Source organism: Neodiprion lecontei, chromosome 6, assembly GCF_021901455.1.
Source record: "Neodiprion lecontei isolate iyNeoLeco1 chromosome 6, iyNeoLeco1.1, whole genome shotgun sequence".
Taxonomy (NCBI): domain Eukaryota; kingdom Metazoa; phylum Arthropoda; class Insecta; order Hymenoptera; family Diprionidae; genus Neodiprion; species Neodiprion lecontei.
The window spans coordinates 10,963,389-10,983,850 of record NC_060265.1 but is presented as its reverse complement, the minus strand read 5'-3'; the positions used below and the strand labels follow the sequence as shown (position 1 = coordinate 10,983,850).

Sequence of the window (20,462 nt, the reverse complement as noted above, 5' to 3'; positions counted from 1 at the left end):
CCTGACCGACGAAGAGAGTCTGCGACTAGGGGAATGAGATGGAAAAATTGTGCGATATTATACCGCAAGGAATGAATCCCCCCGCAAAATCAAAACTGGATGCGGCGATGAAATATGCCAGAGTTGCTGCATTAACCGCGTACTGCATCCCTTGAACAAAGAAGGCCTGTGAAGATAATATTTTCACAACACGACACTTTCCTGCCGTATGAATAATGGATCAGGAAACGACGGCTGTTTGGAATAACTTACTTTCCACGGGCTGCTATTAAACCAATTTCAATGAATTACTATTCTCAGTGCATCGAAGTTTCTCAAGTGTTTTTCAAGTTCTGCTAGGCGCTTCGTGCACGTTCTAACGCAAATACTTCAAGACTGCAAAGACTCGACGACCCATCTGTTAAAACTAGTGCTTCAACATGATCACGTTAGTGCAGCTTTGTTGTCCCACGTGTATTGTACTTTTCGCGCGAAATTACATAAGCGATAACCATGTGTATGTGCAACGGAAAGATTCCTGCTATGTTTGTACGCGTGGTGAAATTGCTCAGCACGTTCGTAAAAAACAGATTTAAAAAACAAAATTCAAACCAGACTAAGGTTAGTTCGTTGGAGATCAATTTATGAAATTCACGCGAGTTCCTTGTCTGCTCAGCGGTGGAGTTCCTGATATCGGAAAGGATATGGAAACGGGGGGTTCGAAGATCAGTTGATCTGGCGAACGGCATATAAAAAAAAGGATACCTCGCGTTTTTTGACCGCAGAAGAGAATTTGAGTCTGCAAGAAGGACGGAGGGTGACTCGGTGGCTCTGGTCTGGGACCAGGAGATGATGGCGAGGGGTCAGAGCGGAGGTTGAATAGGGGATTCTGGATTCTTGAAAGGATACAATTCCTTTCACTGGTTTATCTAAGCGATATACACGGGGGTTAGCCTCGAAATAAGGTTTTATTGATTTTTAGAAAAGGACAAACTTCGAGGTTTTTGCTATGTGTGTGTGTTTGTATGTTTTTTTTTTCTCTCTTTTACTTCTACTCCTCTCTCTCTAAAACCTCACGTTATACAAGAGATACGATATTGAACACAAGACTAGGATAGTTCCGCTTTTCTTCTCCGTCCTTCCCTCCCTCCCGTTCTCTCTCTCTACATCTTTATTTACTTCTTTCGACAGTTTATATCAGTCGTTCTCTTGCAAAAGATTACCTTCTCCGACTTCACCCTGTAACCACGAAGATTATTTCTCTCTCCATTTCTTCATTTCATCGGGCCGGTGAAAGTTATCAACCACATGTTAGATTGGAATTTCAGCCAACGTTTCCTGAATGCACATAGGTGTCTACAATACTTATGGGAGATAAGTAAAAAGAGGTAAAATAACCCCCCTAAGATAAAATCAATTGTAACACATAGAATAATAATTTAAAACATGCGACGATGTTGGGCATGATTTTTTATTATACTTTAGCCACAATTTAGATTGTTTTTGCCATTTTTTACTTTCCGATTTCTCTGTTTTCAGAGAAAAAAGGAAGTTATTGCAATCACCCCGAAAACGAAAAGTTGAGTTTTCACTAGATCTCGATGTTTTCGGATCAAGAGAACCACTTGCGACCATTTTCGGACGGATGTCTGTGAGCGCGTGTATGTATGTATGTATGTGATCAACTTTTTTCTTCGACGGTATCTTGAGCCCGACTGACCAAATTTCGATGAGTTTGGTCTCAATCAACGTGGCTTTTCCAAACTTAGAACTGATTCTATTTTGGCTTTCACCGGGTCAGTACTTTTTGAATTATTTAAATAATAAATTCACAAAAAATAAAGTAGAAATCATGATATCTTGAGAATGGTCGAACGGATTCGAATGAAAATTGATAACTTTAAGATTTGGAATCACTGATCACGAATCTGAGGTTAGATTCGCAAAATCCAAAATCGTGAATCCATTATGGTTGGAAAAAAATCTAAAAATATTCAGTTTCTTATAGAAATTAGTAGGCGGAGGTGTTTTGGGTCACCGAAAACGAAATCAAAATCAGAATTCAAAAATTTATAAGGGTGGATCCATTACAGTGGTTCAAATTAAAAAGAAACATAATATTTTCATATAACATCGTTTCCAAGGGCTTTTGCATCGTCAATAATGAATCTGAATTTGTAGTTCGAAATTTGAATTGGATATTAATATTTTTTTGTTCCGGGAACTTGGAACATACAATGTGAAAACGGGAAGTTCGCGGGTTGGCTCACAATCAGCCTAAAGCCGCTTGTTTCCGATGCTACCGTTGCTGCAATTTATTAGCGAAAAAATTGATTATTTGCCTAGTGTGCGTAAAACCAGTGATAAAACACTTGCATTATATCAGCGTTCGATTTAAATGACACCGGTCAGACGCACAATTGCTTTGTATTATCGAAATTGATTGTTTATGTCGATTGCAACGCATACGTACAATGACGGGCTCAAACCGCGGGATGATAATTTTGTTCCGGTTTCCCCTATTATACCTACTTACTATGATGATTGCATGCATTGGAATGAAGCATCGCTACACGCTTATTTTAATTGCCATAATTACGATTATTATTGCCAATATGACTATTAACACATTACGTAGGCATTAATGAACGTATGTGTGGATGTATTGTTGGTGAGTTATGTGATGCAGTTAATGGCGAATGCCTCGAGCAATTGGCTTTTCGCTATCGCATATTATATGTAATATTAGTAATTGAGATGAATTAATGGCATATCGTGTACGTACCTAGTTTCTGTGCTGAAAAATAAAAATAAAGAAATTACAGTTACATGTCAAACGTATATGTGAGTGTGTAATGATTAGGTATATGTATATTCTATGATTGCACGAAGACAAACTAATTGACATTCATGAAGTTATATAATTGGTTTTCGCTCACGTACATTGAATGAAGCTTCTTCGGATAAACTATCCAAGCTGTTGATAGCAGCAAATTTAATTGATGGATCAATTGTATACGCAAAAATTAGGACCCAATTTTGTTTGAGTAACAAAACTTGTCGTTTCAAATATTTCTCTTCTTTCAATCATAAATTATTGAAGTAAAAATGATCGATATTCATTTCCCTTGATCGATCGGGAATATATTTGATAAATGGATCTTGTTTTGTCAGCCTCCAAGTGTATAAAAACTTTGCCAAGTTTGCGAGAGAAATTGTGGATTTAGTGTGTGAAAGGTTTAAATCGAAAGCACTGGAAAAAGCATAATAAACGTGGATATTTTTCATCCATTCTGTTTGATCTCACAGAGCGTAATATCCGGCACGTACTGGAATAGCATACACGTGTGCACGACGATAAGAAACGTGTTGAACTAAAATTGCGATTCCTGCATCTAAATGCGGAGGAATTTAATTAAAGCACGAGTTGCAAAATAGGGAGATGGAAAGAGATAGCGAGAGAAAGGAGAGTGCTTGATGATTGAAAGATGTGTAAGAAAATTAAACCTGAGTGGTTGACGATGGGGGCGACCGGTAAAGCCCACGTTGCAGGGTATTTTAATTGCGTCAGTCAGGTGGGCATTTTAATGAAAATTAAATCCGTATAAAATAGTATTTGAAAACCGAAAAGAAAAAGAAGATGAAGAAGAAAATTACGAGAGAGGTCGTATAACTGTATGTATAACTTCGACAAGCAGGTTCGCAGTCGCAGATTTCCTCGCATAAATTGAATCGCGTTTGGTACGCGGTTGAAATACCAATCACACGTACAAAAGGATTCTTTTACTTGGATTATGTTTAGCCCAGTCGCGATAAAGCGGGAGCAGCATTTTTTAAATCTTTTCACAGTATGTCAGTAACACGTCTCGAGACCGAGGAAAAAATTTACGGTCACAACATCAGTACCTTGCGTCTTGCCTACCACTTTTCCTTGTTGCACAAAAAGACAATATCTGCCAAACCTAATTGTGTCAGGGTTCGCCATGACATAACGTGAACTCTGTTGTATTTGGAATTGCAATTGGTCCGCGAAAAGTAAATCATGATAAACAGCGGTAAAGATTGCAAGCTTCGACCGTTATTTCTCAAAGCCGTCATGTACCCTGTATACTCCGTGCTGCGTTTCTACAATGACCAAAGCTTGGTTCGTAGCCTACACTGAGAAAAATTTCATTTGTTGTAGTAAATAGAAAAATTCAGTAAAACAGGTATCGTTAAAAGAATCGTTTGAATATTGTTGGAATAACGAAAAACGAGGTACGCGTAACCATTTTGCGCTATTGTCGATCCTTTTTTTGTTATTGCAACGCAAAATCAGTTTCTTCGGTTTACTCTACTTTTGTAGTTAAATAAGGCTTTAACGTCAATTTATTGTGGCACAAGCATTAAATTTTTGCAACAGTTACAAGAAAATATAGCGACAGTGAGCGGAATGAGAAAGAATAGTAACGGAAACTAGACTTTCTGGTAACAGCTACGAAACTAATTTTTATCTTGTACCTAGAACTAGATTTTTCGATTGTCGTAAAAAATTAAAATAGTTAAGGACTGAGCGGTAACCGGAACTAAAAATTTCTCTCAGTGTATACACATTGTATCAACACGTGCCGATATAAATCCAAATACACACGAGTCTGTATTTTGATAAAACCTCAATTTTGATATTCGCAAATAGTGATTCCGGTATATGATGAAACTTCAAATTCAACATTACAAGAGACCACGAGTCAATCCGGTATCACTGATGCCGTGGTTTTAGCGGTTCAGTTTTAGCGAGAGCGAATGCAACGCGTTCGACGTGAATGCGAGCGGTAATTTTAACTGCCAGAAAGTTCGTCGATTTTGGTATAACTAGACCAATTAATATGGAAAACTGCTCTGAAATTGAACAGGGATTCAAACTGAGTAACCGCGAAGTTATGAAACTTTCGAAATATGCGCAACGGCGTATACTTCTAGCGGGAAAGCCGAGAGGCTCCGATTTCGAGTGAAATTGGTTATTACCCTGGATTGTAGGGATTGGGGATACGCTTCGAGTTCTAGGCAAATGTTTACGCGGCCTGTTGTTAAACGCTTCGAAGAACACCTCGCGAGCCGCTGGCATAGAACAGATCTGTAACTCTGTTCGAACTCCGAGGACCGCGGTATAATACCCGAGCTCAACAGTCGTTTTCCCCGTCGTCCTGCAAGGATCAGGATATTTTTCGCTACGTCTGCCTTTCCACGAGAAATCTCTCTATTACCAGAGCCGGGGAAAATATACCAAAACATACCAAGTTTCCCACCCTGCGGAAGAGGGGTGCCGTTTTCATCTTACGGTCTCTGATTTTCGCTGGTGCAGCTCGAGCTAAACGGAGCGTGCTGATAGTTCGTCGTTCGGATCGAAACGAGTCGAGGAACTCTCGCGGCTCTTGGACACCGGCCGTGACCCGGAAGTTGGCGGGACAAATTACACATTGTTAGGCCCAAGTCATTAGACCACTCTCGCCACTATCCGAAAATCGCGCTCGAGAGTTAGTCAACTTTACAGAAGGAATCGGTCAGACGGATGGATTGAAAACTCACCGAGAAAGACGTCCTCGTCTATGTCGTGGCCATCGAGGTCCAGGTTGTCGGCGGAAGGGTGATTGTCGAGGTTGTTCTGTTGGGCCTGGGTGAGAGCCATGGTGTAGTAGCTGGTGGCAAGGAGCTCGGCAAGGAGGGGCAGGTAAGGAGATATGAGTCTGGGGCTAGTTGCGCGCAAACAACCGGGTAGCCAGAGCCCGCGTCCTGTGGGGCCGACTGAAGCCGCACCCGCTGTCACAAAACTGCCGCTCAGGAGTTCTCCGCACAACAACATATGTAGAATATCACTCCGGCACCACCGCTGACCTTACACTGGCGCCCGGGCTAGTAATCGTCCCTGACGATGAGGCTAGGTCACTTCCTGCTCCAGGACGAGAACCTGAAACGTAACGAAAATCATCATGAAACCAAGAAGCGCGACTTCTGACCGTCACTACGCGGCATGGACGTGGTATAGCACTTTGTCTTTGGACGACGTACGCGCAGCTGTTGTCGATGGATATCCATTACGTCATAGCGAAGTCTATTTTCTAAACGGCGATCAGGTGAACTTAATTCGAAGCACGGAACTCGACCATTTCAAGCGCCTGCTTCGAAGAGCATTGCTTCTACCGCTCGGACGGTAATCACTGATTGTCAACGAAGCCAACCGTCGTTCGGACTGCCAGTTTTTAAATTAATGTAACGTGAAACGTACCGGCACGTCATCGAAATCCGTCTTTCGTTCGTGAGTGTAATTGACAAGATATTATTTAAGTATGTTTTAACTATCGACGAGTTCAGTATTTAAGGTTCGAGGCTATAAGGCCGATTAGTAATACGTGACATAACGTTTTGGTAAATTTTCGATTTACTTGAAATTTGAACTAATATTAAAGTTTTACAAAACTAGTGGTCCATGCCCAGTTTCACTGCGTTTTTTGAAAAAAATCCATCGATCGAACCAGTTTTTGACGTTATTTTAAAGAATATCTGGATACGTATGAAATATAATTGATTGAAACCGGGTGAAAACCACTTTTGTTACGAAGATCGATTATGAGTTTGAATTTCAAACAAAACAAAATATTGTAGCATTTCACTGATATTTCCCCTTAAAGGTATAAAACATCAGGTGTAACGGAATGCTATGTAACGAATAATAGTAGGTATTTTAGCCAATTAAGTAACGAATATTAGAGTCGTATGAAAAAAGCTATGCACCGGTTATCTCGAATATGAAAAAATCAATCCGATAAATCAACGAATGAATATTCATATCTGGAGAAAGGTAGTTGACCTTCCATAATCACATTCAGCGATTCAAATTTGGCAAGATCCGAGTCTCAAAGTGCGGCATAGTTATGCAAAAAACCGTAGTTCGCTCATTTCACAACGCTAAACGTATACCTAAGTAGGCTGTTAATTAGATCGCAGCTCCGTTAAAATTCTGGATTAATACCATATCATTTACAGATTTTGTGCTATTGTTGAACAAGGAAGTCCGTAAAAGACGTTGTACGAATGTAGATTACACAATCATTATCATATCCAGCGGCTTAATCACCGTCGATACTATTCGAGCCATCGTTACGAGAATATTTTATCAGCGTATAATCAAAAAATACAACAATTACAATTAAAAATCGATTTTTCATCGCTAACCATATTTTTTCCGTCTTGATTCAAGTGTTTATCGGGGTTTGAGAGTCGCGTGACAAACGGATATGGACACTCTGGGGTGTCGAGTTGCCGTCGCTGTTCAACCGAGGGAAAAAAAAACCACCACAGTATCAAAACTGTACCCTACGGAGTGGAGGGGTCGAGTATCACGTTGAACGGAAGGTCAAGGTCAAATGGCAGACCGTAACAGCACCTCCGTGGCGCCGCCCTGTCAACGTTCACCAGAGCAGCGAGCCGCTGACTCAACGTTGTCTGGCTGCCTCCTGCTTTCACTGACTTGTTAAGTCACCGTGGCGCAACGAGATCTATGTATAGGCCTATAGCCAGCATTGCGTATCCATTCCATTCAACAACGAGACGGAAAGCAAACGTAACGCGTTCCTCCGTACGACGAAGGAATTGTTGATTTTTGTTTTTGTTTTTTTTTTCAACATTTACGGCAATGTTACATTAAATAGTGCTCGAAGTACCGCGGCTTAAGAAATATAGTTGGCTTCTCATCGTTCAGAATTTTGACAAAAAATACGTTCTCTCAGTCTTTCTTTACCTGCTTGCGATCTGTTTTCTGAACGATACAGTTTCAGTTTGACGGGTATATTAGTTATGAAATCGTTATCGGTATGTCAATGTTCAGCGGATTTTTGCGACTCTTAGATCATTGCTTTAATGTTTCCATTTCACTTTCGATTACCTCGTTCTCGTTTATTTTGAGAATTTTGGCAATAAGCCAAAAGTCACGATGCAAGAAAAATTTCATTCTACATTCTTCAATGACATCACTATTTCTCACGGCGAATGACCCAAAACCATTGAAAGGGCTGTTACATTTTTGACCGAAGACTTTAAGCGCAGCTTCTGCAGTTCACAGCAAACGGTGTTTATTGCAAATTGTTAGATGAAATACGCGTGTGGCAGATCAATGCACGATGGTTCGCGGGTCACGCATGTTGGACAATGACGCAGAATCATCGCACGCACAGATTTGAATACTCGGCTATAAGTGGTACCGCGCACGTTGATAACGGTACAGAGTCTCCGCCCGTTGCTGATAGTTGAGGAATGCGACGCAGCGAGTCAACTGGATGGTGTTTAACACACGCCGAGCATGCACGGGCTTCGGATCCCTGAGCCACGGTGAACCGGGTAAAGTTGACGATTTATTAGTTCTATCCGCGAGAACAATCCGTCCTCCCTCTTTCCAGACTTCAGTGGCGTTTTAGAAGGCTTGGTCAGTAATTCAGAGTTCTACTTAATCGCGTAGATTCAACCGCGATCGTACGTTCTCACTCGGAAGTTTAGTGTTATGGGTTTTGACTCTCAACCACGCTTGTTAATTTTGATTCCATTAGTTCGGTTTCCGTGTTACAGAAATTGCTCCAAGTGGTATTTGGACGGTGCTGTTTCACCGCGAGAACAACAACACGCGCTTAAATTTATATTCGAGTTAACAAACCAGCGCCGTTACCCAGCTCTAAATTACGACCAACCTAATTAGGGTATCGAGGTGTTGAATTTCGATCGCATACACCTACCTCGAGTTCGTTCGACCTCGGCTATAGAATTTCTCTTTGTACAACCATCACGGTCTCTCTCGATCTGAGTAGCGCATGGCGCGGTCACTAAGAGCGGATACCGCGCTGATGAAAATTGACGATGTCAAACTAAACACAAAGCCGAGGTGAAGAAATGGAGACACTTCGATTTGTAAAAAATCGCTCAATTGACCGGCTTGCCGCAGGACCTCGAACGAATCTGACACTTGACTGATACTCACATCAACACGATTAACTTGCGATTAAGTAAAATTCCATGGTGAGGTAGTAATCGGTAATCGGTAATCGATGGTGCGGATAATGCGAGGTAACCGATTGGCCGAAGTTGCACAAGAGCAGCGTTTAATCACACACAAGAAATGACAGGACTCTTCACTTCTGCACAACCAATCGTAAGTGCTGGTAGTCACGTGCTGTGCGGAACATCCTCGGGTTTATGATCCAACAAAAGTCGTTGGGAACTCGGGACAACTTTTAAACCGTACTGAGTAATTTTCGTGAATGACTAGAGATCGTTAGCGCCGTTTCGACCGGGACTCGTGACGAAAACGTTGGATCGGCACTGGCAATGAGGCGGTACTGAGCCGACCTAAACACGCTGGATCGCTGCTCGTGGCGGCATCGGCGACCAACGACCTACCGAGGATTCCCCTCGCACCGGCGAATCGGGGCTTGGGCAGAAAGACGATCTCCCGGCAGCTGGGATCGTGGGTGCGTGTCGGCGAGAGATGATGTCAGAGGAGAGCCTCGCGACTGGTTTGGAATATTAATAAATTCTAGTCTGCCGTTGGCCAATCCCGTTACCCCATTAGAACCTATGCGACGAAGGAATACCTGAGGAGCCGAGAAAAGAAAGGGTGGCTATTCTCTGGGCCCTTCCTCCTCCTCCTCATCTTCCTCCTCCTCCTGCTCCCAGGGCACGGCAGGTAAGTCCGGTATTTTCGTGCAGGCATCGTTGGGTTAGTGCGTTAAAACGACGCCACCGTCGCAGCCGCTGCGCGGCTCGTTCGACTCCGGAAGTCGACGCAGCCGTTTGACCCATTTGTGTGGTCAACTTATTTTTATTGTCTCCAACGTTTCGAATCCCTCGACGCGCGGGGACCTTTTCTTGACGAAACTTGTATACTGCCGGGTACGGTTTTACTTCTTTGAAGGATTTCAGTAGCTCGTTTCGGAAGTTTTTATACTTTTTCGTAAAAGCAAAAGACAGTCACCTCGTGTCGGGACGATTCAGATTCGATTTTCCGATGGTGCGAGACATGTAACCATGCTACTTTTAATTGCTGCAAATTGACGCTCAATCATGTCAATTACAGCTATCCAGTACAACTTTACAGCAGGACGCGTGTTTTTTGTATTTTTTATGCACTGAAGAGTAACGTAATATTAAATTTAAATTAAGGCTTTAGAATTTGGGTTGGAAATATGCATGTGCTTCACGTTTAATATTTTTTCGCGTAATGAAAGAATGAAAGAAATTATGTATAAAAAAAAAAGGGCAGGCTGATACGCTTCACAATTTCTGTGTCCGTTTATCTACTAAACTAATGAAAAATAATATTTTTTCCTGCATTAGATACTTTTTTCAATTTCGTCTTTTCTTCCTTTTGCTTTTATTATCAACGTTTTGAAATTCTCCTCATGAAATTTTCCCATCTTCCTTCTATAGCCACCCAAGTATAAGCCTAATATGGGAAAGTGGCCATGTTTTTTGACGACGTCATATAGCGAAAACAGAGGGTTAGAAAATTGGTCTTACGACGGAAAATTCTGAGATTGAATTTATTCTTCGACATGTGTTTCGCAATTTAAAAATAACCTGCAGCTCGGTTACTCATCTTGTTTACTATAGTTGCAAAAAAATAGGAAATTAAGTAATTTCCCCAATTCCTGATACCCAGCGCTTGAATTCGAATATTTGCTTGAGATTGCATCACTCGTCACACCAGTAACAGCGGTAATTTTTCAAATTTGTACAGCTTGGACGATTTTTTTCAGTGATGAATTAACATTTCTTCAAAATTTATAGCACGATAGGGATGATCACGCGTATGAGTATGGACTTGATATTTTTCATCCGAAGCGTATACAATATACATACATGCTCTGTAAATAATATAGCTATTAAATAGGTACAAATCGAAAATAGAACCATGACGATTTAATATACACTCGCGTTTGCACCGAGGAAGGGATTTGCCTACCAGCGTTTCTGTGCAGAAAATTCTTGATCTCGACTCGGTAAAACTCTGCCCTAAGGTAAATATACGCGAATACCTGAGAAAGAACAAAAAGGGACAACGCGCGGGTCTTCGCTGTTTCGCGGTCGCTTGGCACGGAGAAGCCTGAGGAAAGAGAGAGCGAGAGATGGTGAAAAAACTGAGTGTTAAACTTAACCGAAAGATAAAGCTGAACGCGTCGGGGCATCGCAAAATAAACAGCGAGTATGAGGTATAACGAAAGTGTAACCTCCATGGTCGAAAGCTGGTTTATCCTGGTCGCACTCGGTTGACCTTCCAGCAAAGCAAATGGCAACAAATAACCTTGGCGGGTCGTCATCCCGGGGGAGAAACCGCCGGCATCCCGACGTAACCCACATTAGCGTTAAAACATTGTCACATCAAGTTAATCAATCTCTTCCTCCCCCAGCATCCGCGAAATGCTTCCCCGCGTAATTCTACGTCTTCCAGGCCGCGTTCGCAAATGCGACGCAACCCGGATATATTCCCGACGCTGTTATATAGGTACAACCGGGATCCGGGATCGCTATGCAGGTATATTAAGCCTTGTACCCGAGTCGCGTTTAACCCTCCATCGAACGGCACCCTCAGTCCTCTAAATACCAATTCAATCTAACCCGAAAGCATTTCCTATATCAGTAATGTCGTGCTCTGCCTTTCCCATTATCGTATATCGACCGATTCTTCCATCGACGCCACACTACATTTCCCATTGACGATGCGGAGGTACACCGAGTCTCTTCAACCTTAACTTTATACACCCGGAGAATGCAGGACCTTCGTCACCCCGGCCACGCGTGGGCGACATGGACGACACCGTATCGACAAAAGTATCCTCTTGTCAATTTTTGATCAACAATTATATCCACCTCCTTTCACCCCATCATTCATCATTTCTTTTTTATCATTCTCTCTCTTTCTCTCGCATTATTCTCTGGATAAACAACGCGCGCTACGAATACCCCGCGACCCAATGAAATTCTCCGTGAACGGTTGTCAGGGCGCTTTGCCACACTGCTCTTCGACGTTTTACAGGGAGAGTAATGAGACTTAATTGAATATCCCCTCCTCTCTGACGGTGGGTTTCAATGTTTACTCATCCGCGAGTGCTAACTTTTGGCTAATTCGATAGGGAAGATTGAATCAACTGCACAAAGAATAAGTTCCATGGGGTTTCACCTTGAGGGGGAATTGAAATCGTTTTGTTATCTCGAAAAATACCTCACAAATTGCGATGAACAATTCTTTCCCTTTCATTTTCTTCATCTTCTTCTTCCTATCTGCGCCGAAAGCCGCGTCAAGACAGTAAACGCAATTCAGGATGAACATTTCACGCTTGATAAGTATTCGACGCGAGTGAAAAAAAATTACTCAATCTTGGTGTTTATTTCCATTCAAACAAACCGGTCTCTGGTTGTTCAGAATTACCGCGTACGATTCAGTAATGGGTCGCATCCGTTCTAAACTAGAACTCATCGCTTGCTGCAGTATACCTAATTCGTCGTAATTTTTCGACATCACCGGAAAATATGCCGTTATTTGTTTTGAAACAGGGTCCAACGAATAGTGCGAAAATTCATCCACTCTCTTGTGCCCCGACCTGTAAACCTATTTGATGAAACGGCTTACAGATATTCATGGAACGAAAATTCCGATGAACAAATTCGTTGCTCGAATCAGGCTTGGTACGCATGTTCAACATTGGCAATATGAAACAGATTTCAAACCGTGGAAAGGACCGAGTGTCGATTTTGAAAGCGAGATCAAACCGGCTGGTAAAAAATCAAAAACAAACAAAATTGAGTCATTTCATAACCGAGTAATATTTGAGCAGCGAATCGAGACCGTCGTCATTAAGAGCCGGTCGTTACAGCCGCGGCCTTGTCGTTAGCGCTAAACTGAGTTCAGAGTAGTTTATTTTTTCTTCTCTCCACCTTCTGCCGGACAGGTATGGAAATAAATGGATGAGAAAGCTTTTACCGTAATGTCAGAGGATGATGATGCGGACGAGGTATCTTTTTCAGATATGAATACACACATATACCTGTGTATTTGTATATCGGTATCGACCGCTTCGGGTAATCGGCTGCGCGGCGGTTCTGCTATTGCGAAGGAGAAACCGTTCCCTAAATGGGAGTACTCCGGTCACGATTTTCGGTCTAATACCTTACATACACTGTGCCGTACAGGCACGGAGACGTAATCCGGGTGTCGCTTGGTGCCGGCGACTCTTCGTAAGGCGTGATATAAACTCGGAGGGCGCCGGGGTACGTCGACACCTTTTTGAGGGCTAAACCTGACCCTGAGTTTTACTACCCTTCAGCCCTTGTGCGTAAATTAAATCCAGAGGAGGTCTGTGCGCAAGGGTGTAAGTTCATGTACAGGGTGTCTCATCTTAATCAACCCGGTCAAATATCTTGCAAATCAAAAGCGTGAGAAAAAAATGTTTCAGACAAACGTTGCAAGGTTCAAAGGTGGAAAGAAGATGAGGGCGTCAGATTTTTCGTCAGGAATGATATTTTTTTTTAATAGTACTCGCACACTTACCACCTAAACTCGACTGGCGATGAGATACGAGCCGGTCAAGCTGCTGCGGAAACTTCCTGTCGTACTTGGTTCATGAATTTTGCGTATTAAGCAGGATTCGCAGAAACATGCACCTGACAGGGGCCGTGACGTGAACGCTCTTTAACCTTTTTTGCTAGATAATTATATTGTTCTTCAAGATTTACCTTCAGATGCCGATGAAGAAAATATACCGTTCCATTGAAAAACAACGAAGTTGACCTTAATCTGTCCTTGCGTTGACCGCATCTTCTTTCCTCTATCAAACCTTGCAATTTCTGTCCGAATAAATTTTTCACACCACTTTTGATTCCCGAGATATTCGACTGGGTTGATTAAAATGAGATACCCTGTGTATCTGTGTGTCTATGTATGAAATATATTTGTCAAAAGCATTCGTCTCGCAAGCTCTAGATTAGGCGCGTCTGCTCGTGCAGGGGTAGGAACTGTGGCGACGACCAGGGCGGTCGTTGTGCCGGTCACGGGGTTGGGATGGCAGACGTCGAGGCGCCTCCCCCACTTCCGACATCAAAACTGGAGCACGCTTCAACGGCCGTTATCCACCAGCCACCCCCGGTGGGCCGCATTTACACAATGCCACTGCAGCAGGGAAATTCAGGATCAAATCAGCTCGACTTCGGCGGCAAGGGGTGGCCGAGTTTAACGCCGCCTCACGAGGTTCGAGCTTCACGATTCACGATGGAGTATGAGGAAAAGAAGTCTGGTGAGAAGGAACTCGAGTCTCTCTTTCTCTCTCTCTCTCTCTCACTCCGGTTCTGACATTTTCGTAGTTTTCTCGTGCAGCTGTGCTCCGCGCAAATTCCTTCAGGATGAACTGTCGCCTGCAGCTAAGGATCGACGAAGGATATAGGCACGTTATTCGTATAAAATCGGAACCAGAAACTTCACGTTTTTGCCCTTGCAAATTATTTCCAACATTTCGGTCCAGACGAGTAATCGGATTCCCTGATTCGAATTAGAACATCTTTAGGAACATCTCACAAAAATGTCGACAAGTCAATCGATCGTAGAACGATTAATCTTTCACCTGTGGAATTGATGAGAGGAAAAAAAAAATTGAACCGCAGAAAAATCAATCTGATCAATGTCTGTGAAAATTTTCATTCAATGTCGAAGAAATTCCATTCTAAATTGAAAATCCTTATCAAATGATAGGAAATCTAGTAATTAATGACATCCAGTTGAATTTCATTTTTCTGGATTTTTTATTCACTGTTGTATTTAGGTTTCAAATCCTGTATTATTTTACACAATATTGTTATTACTTTGTTATTGTTATCATTATCGTTGTTATCGTACAACGTGTAACTCGGAGTGCGATTGGTACACATATTTGGGTCGCATCAATACCCTACGGGCGTACAATTAACTGGCATCAATATTACATACAGAGATATTACACGATGCATTGTGTAATCTTGGGAGTACACTCGAATGCTAATAGCCACACGTTGTAACCAATGTTACCCTCGGGCAAAGGTAGAGTGACAGTGATGTTACTCTTCGCATAATCTGTGATCCAATATTTGGGTGAAGGCAATTTTTGCAACGATATCGTGCCCACATCGGAGAGATAGAAAGTAGTGATTCTTTTATACGAGTTCCAAGTCTGCTGACGAGACTGTCTGTCCCGAGTCTCTGACTAACTTGAGAACTGGCGCCAGTGAACAGCGGACCATTCATCGCGGGGAACCGAGATAAACATCTTGAGTTAAGCTTCGATGAATCACTCGGGCGGAATTGTGCACTTTATAATGCTCGTTTGATACGGGATTGGGTATCTGATGGTGACGTGGAAAGCTGCAATACGAGTTTATCAATCCCGCGTGAAATAACAAGAAAAGCCCTCCGCGCGACGCGGTCTTTGCCTCGGCCCTCGGGGCCTGAGAGCAAATATTATCGGATCACTTCTCTTGTCTGCGCAAACATCGGCACACCGAGGTTTGCGAATGTACCTGTATGTGCCTATGTACCTCCATATACGTATATAGACCACCACTTTCCCTGCGACATGCCGGATTCTCTCAGTTTTCGATACATCGATGCTGATATATAGGGAAAAGTTGGAGGAAACCCTCTTGGCAAACTTGATAATAAGTGTAAAGTGCTTTCAAAAAGGTTCGAAAGAGCGACGCGGAGTAACGTTAAGAATATTTTAACTTCCCAAACCTCTTTTCTCGAGTTTCCTGTCTGCCCTTTTTTCAGTCCAACTATTCGCATCAAGCTTGGAAACTTGAGGAATTCCCGAGCACAACAGTTTTTAATACGGCACTCGGTGCGGAAGAATTCTGAAAGCAATGTTGGTTCTAACGAGTCTTAGAAATACAGCGTTAGACATTCGTGACAGGAATGAGAAATAAGTCTGAGGGTATTTTGCTGTTCTCCAGGCTCACGGGCAACGAAATTAGCGACGGTAAATTTTGCTACCCCATGCCAGTTAATCATGTGTAAAATCTTTCGGCGATATTTCCGACCTGTTACACCAATAAAATACGACGTTTCAGTGGCGGTATATAAGCAATTCTAATCGTGAACGCTGTATTAGTACCCGCCATTGATGCCATCGGAAGTAGAAAATTTACCGCGCATGGTGCCATGCATCTGTCCAACGGACGCATGGCACACGATTGTTACACCTGCTGCGCAGTGGGTGCAGAGAAATATTTCACCCCCGGAAAGAAAAATGTCACGCGAGATACGCGCCACCGCTGACGAAAGTTGAGCTGAGTTTCGCTACTGCAGGAGTTTCATGTTAGCCGACTTCCGAAATTGAAGATTGTTCGATTAAAGCAGCTTACGCGGAGAGTAAACGAGAGTAGCAACTTGGCCAAAATTAAGTGATTACCGCAGCTCTATAGGATCTTCAAATCATAAATATCGATTCAGGAAATTCTGCAAACTCCTGGGAGGTTGGCGGATATAAGCATGGAATTTATTAGTAACATAAACAGTCCAACGAGTACCCAAGGGTATGAATTTGCCTAATTCTCGATGTATGTAAACGGTACCTGCAGCACTGATGACAAAATCGGCAAACTACGCAGCTCGCAAATAGGGTAAAATGCAAATCTGGCGGCCTGGACGATGAAAATCTGAATTATCGAACACCCTCGATTCGAAGAAAGATTCACTCGCTACTTTGCCTGGGTGGTTCTCCCCTCGAACGATTGGAGAATGGCGTTGATGCATTTATCCGTGAAATGTTTCTACGCGGGAATTTTAGAGAGCACGGAAATTCTCTATCAGCGCTATTGGAAATTTTATACCACGTGTATAAGAGAAAAGTGAAGAGTTTGAAACGAGGTTACCTCCGACTCTGATAAGGTTACCGTTTCCCGTCAGTTGTTATTGCTTGAGCTCCGGTGCTTCCCGTGCAGATCGTAGCAAGACGCAAGATTCGCCAGAATACGTTACTTCATACAACGTGTTACAATTTCGCTTTTGTTTAGCATTCAGAACGGCACAGCTCATCCTGAACTGATGGTTCAAGAATATAAGCCAGCTGACAGACGCGAACCTCACAGATGGCGAACATGACACGCGGAGGACTCGACAGGCCAAGGAGACGTGTGCCGTGAGTTGGAAGGAAGGCAAGGAACGCGTGAGCACGTCCGACGCGTTTGTAAAAAACAAAGTGATAACAGGAGTGTAATGACGTAGCTGATTGCGAAAACGACTTTCATGCACGGTCGATGAATCAGTTGAAACCTTAGCGCTCCAATCGCGATTATTGGAGAAAATTCAGAGATGAGCTACCGAGAGGATTCGATGTTTATTTGAGAAATAAGAACTGTGATATGTTGAAAACACCATACGGAAATAAGATATTTGTAAACGTAACGAAGAAGGAATAAATAAATTGACAACAGCTGAAGGCTTGTCGAAAATTCACAACATGAAATATAAATACTAAAACTTCTTTGTTTTTTTGTTTTTCTTTTTTTAATTTCTAGCATGAAAATATGCACCATGTTCATCCTGTCTGTGCAGAGCACGGCATTTTTTGATTTGGAGGACAATGAGCGAGTGCTGAGACACGATTTGTTACTTGGAAGGGAAAAACGGTAGGGGGATGCTATATCGGCTCGGCTATATGCGCTGTCTGCTGTTTGTCACACCATGTACGAAAGTCGTATAATTTTTAACGATCGAGATAGAGACTCTGATCCAACGTGAGAAGCCATTCTAGTATAGATCCCCAAGTTTCAAGACCAATCTTTGGTTTACCGACTTAATCATCGTAAGTTCTGCACCAACCCGATATTATATTCTACTGGGTGGGGAGGTTGTAACAAGTTTTTTATAGTCAGCTAGAACCTCCATATAAAAATATAACCATGAGTGGAGATGGAAGGTAATTTCGTTACAGAGATGCTCTCGAACGCTGACATTACTGCACACGCCTGACTATTCCTACCCGGAATCATACCTCCATTTGGTCAGTTTTGATCGTGTTATATGAGATAAATTTCCAATTGTGGTTATTGTACAATCCTTGATTGAAACGTCATTTTTCACCGTAACCGAACAATAGGTATAGTTTCAGGTATAAAACTAAAATGAGTTTCGTAGCTGTAACTAAAAAATGTAGTGTAGTGTTGTTATTTTCCTTCAATTAAGTGACTCGGATTACGGTATACAGTATATTCTTGCACGATTGTTGTAATAATTTGATTTTGGTGCGACAATACAGTGGATTCAACTAACAAAATGATGTGAATCAAACGACCAGATTAGATAATGTTCCAATCAATATTAAATTTTGTACGGTACAGCTATAATCACAATAAATAGTTATAATAGTAGTAGAAACGTCATTGTTGCGATATCGATTTCACGAAAATGTCCCATTCAACTATAACAAAATGAAATTTTTCCGAAAGTAAAGTTAATATCCGAGTGTAACTCACCCATGTCGTATTTCTTTGCACAATCAATAATTCAATTTCAAGTGTGACAACTACCCACAGTTGACCTTGATTTGATTTTGGCACCTTCAAATAAGATCAATCGAATGTCATGAACTCAAGTATTTATTGAATTACCACACCATTAGTGAGAAATATTCTCTTTTGGAACGCCTTGTTTTCATCTGCGAATCATTCAACGAATCTCTCACGAAGTGTCGAGTATAAAGGGATATTTTTACGCATAAAACAGAACCATGCCCGACTTTGAAAGAAACATTTCGAATATTTTAGACCAGCGTAAAAAGTATGCCTAAGAATAGAGTAGCTTTATTTACGAGTGTGTAAGGAGCTAACAATGATAGGAAAAACCAGTGCCTCGAAAGTAAAGCAGAAACGTGCCTTCGATAAATAACCGTAAAGGTATTTGGATGTAAAACAGCAGATAAATACGGCAAGTCTGAATACGCACTATTATCTGCACGTACAATCGGACACGCTCGCGTACCTTGAGGTGTGGTTGCGAGAACCACGCCGGCTAATCACCTTCTCCATCGATTGATCGAAGGCTCAGGATCCCGCGTCGAACCGTAAGCTCTTCGAACAGCGTTTCCCAAACCGAAGAACGAGGGTGGAAACTGTAAGGGGTGGTAAAATTGATCGCGATATCATCGTGTCTACGCAGGTACCTACATGCGGTGAACTCAACTCAGGTGAAACAAGCACTACGATTGGTAAGGGTGAAAGGGCGGCTGGACGGGGCGGGGGGGTGACGGTAGGGGACAGGGCAGCAAGTTGATTGATCGCGTGTCAGGCTCCAGCCAACCTGGCGCCAGATCAGGGGCTCTCAACTTATATTTTCCTATTTATTATTTACCACAGACCGCAACGTGGAGTGAGCTGCGTAATACGCGGAGGGTGGACGAAAGAGTTTTATTACTGCTTTATTCTCTGAGTAAAACTCCATTTAATTTCTCATGCTTGCATTCTGTAACAATATCGACGGTACGAAATTGGTTTTTGCAAATTGTGCCTTCATTTTCTCAAATAACTTGAAATCGATCTCGCGAAAGGAAGAAATATGTTTCGGTTCAATCAATGGCTTTGCGCTGTTGACCTCATTCGTTCTATTCTCAAATCAGACAATTGCGATTCGTCAAAGTTTTTGTCGTCACGGTTCGTGCATTGAGCTTCGAGCTCGTCGGACGAGGGGAATGAAAGTGAATCGAGAGGTATTTCGAGTTGGGAAATAAGAGTCCTAATTTGACCCCACAGAATTACAACTCAGGTACACCATCCCATCTTCTTACCATTCCAGTAGTCTCGTGAAGTAAAAATACTTCAGTCTAATCCTTCTCCTGGCACTACTATATCGACCTCTACCACTCTTATAAACTGTCTTCATTTAAGGGTGGTTTCTTCCCTCCTTCCTTCTTCTCTCTCTCTCTCTCTCTCTCTCTCTCTCTCTCTCTCTCTCTCTCTCTCTCTCTCTCTCTCTCTCTCTCTCTCTCTATATCTATCTCTCTCTCGCCATCTCTTTTTACCTCTCGTTCTAGGGCCTTATTCTTTATTTAGGAGACCAGGGAGGCGCGTACCTTCGCTGAGAGGGGCTGGGGCGGGGGTTAAGGTAATATAACTTGTACGTGTTTACTGTTTCGCCCTACCCTTGCCCCATAGATACATGTACCCGCATGCGTGTAAGCCCTCGTAGCATGTGTTGGTGTACATTCGGCGGGGGCGCACGAAGACAAGGAAAAAACTTCTACACCCTCATACTTGGTTCACCCTGGAAGGTGACGTGCCAAAAGAGTGGGCGGATGCCGAACTTTTACACTTCACGTTCATACCAAGAATTTTATAACCCACCCCTCGCGCCTACGTCTTGGGGACTCTAATTGTCGGACAATTAATGGAAGGGCAACTGAAAGTCTTAATGCGACGTTAATTGCCGAATCAAACGCAAAATACGT

At 42.5% G+C, this 20,462-nt stretch overlaps 1 protein-coding gene across 6 annotated transcripts in view; it reads right to left on the bottom strand.

Moving 5' to 3' along the window:
* Positions 1–20,462, bottom strand: part of LOC107225353 (protein Fe65 homolog) — a 191,496-nt gene that overhangs the window by 115,616 nt on the left and 55,418 nt on the right. For 3 of the 6 annotated variants that reach the window (XM_046744143.1, XM_046744146.1, XM_046744147.1), the window contains exons 1-3: positions 8,981–9,321; positions 5,545–5,923; positions 2,765–2,776 (exon numbers count right to left, since the gene is read on the bottom strand). In XM_046744143.1, coding sequence (XP_046600099.1) covers positions 2,765–2,776; positions 5,545–5,818 — 286 coding nt within the window. In that variant the 5' untranslated portion in view covers positions 5,819–5,923; positions 8,981–9,321. Of the gene's footprint in view, positions 1–2,764; positions 2,777–5,544; positions 5,924–8,738; positions 8,756–8,980; positions 9,322–20,462 lie in introns of those variants that run through there. The other 3 variants (XM_046744145.1, XM_046744144.1, XM_015665784.2) reach the window with 3 other exon arrangements.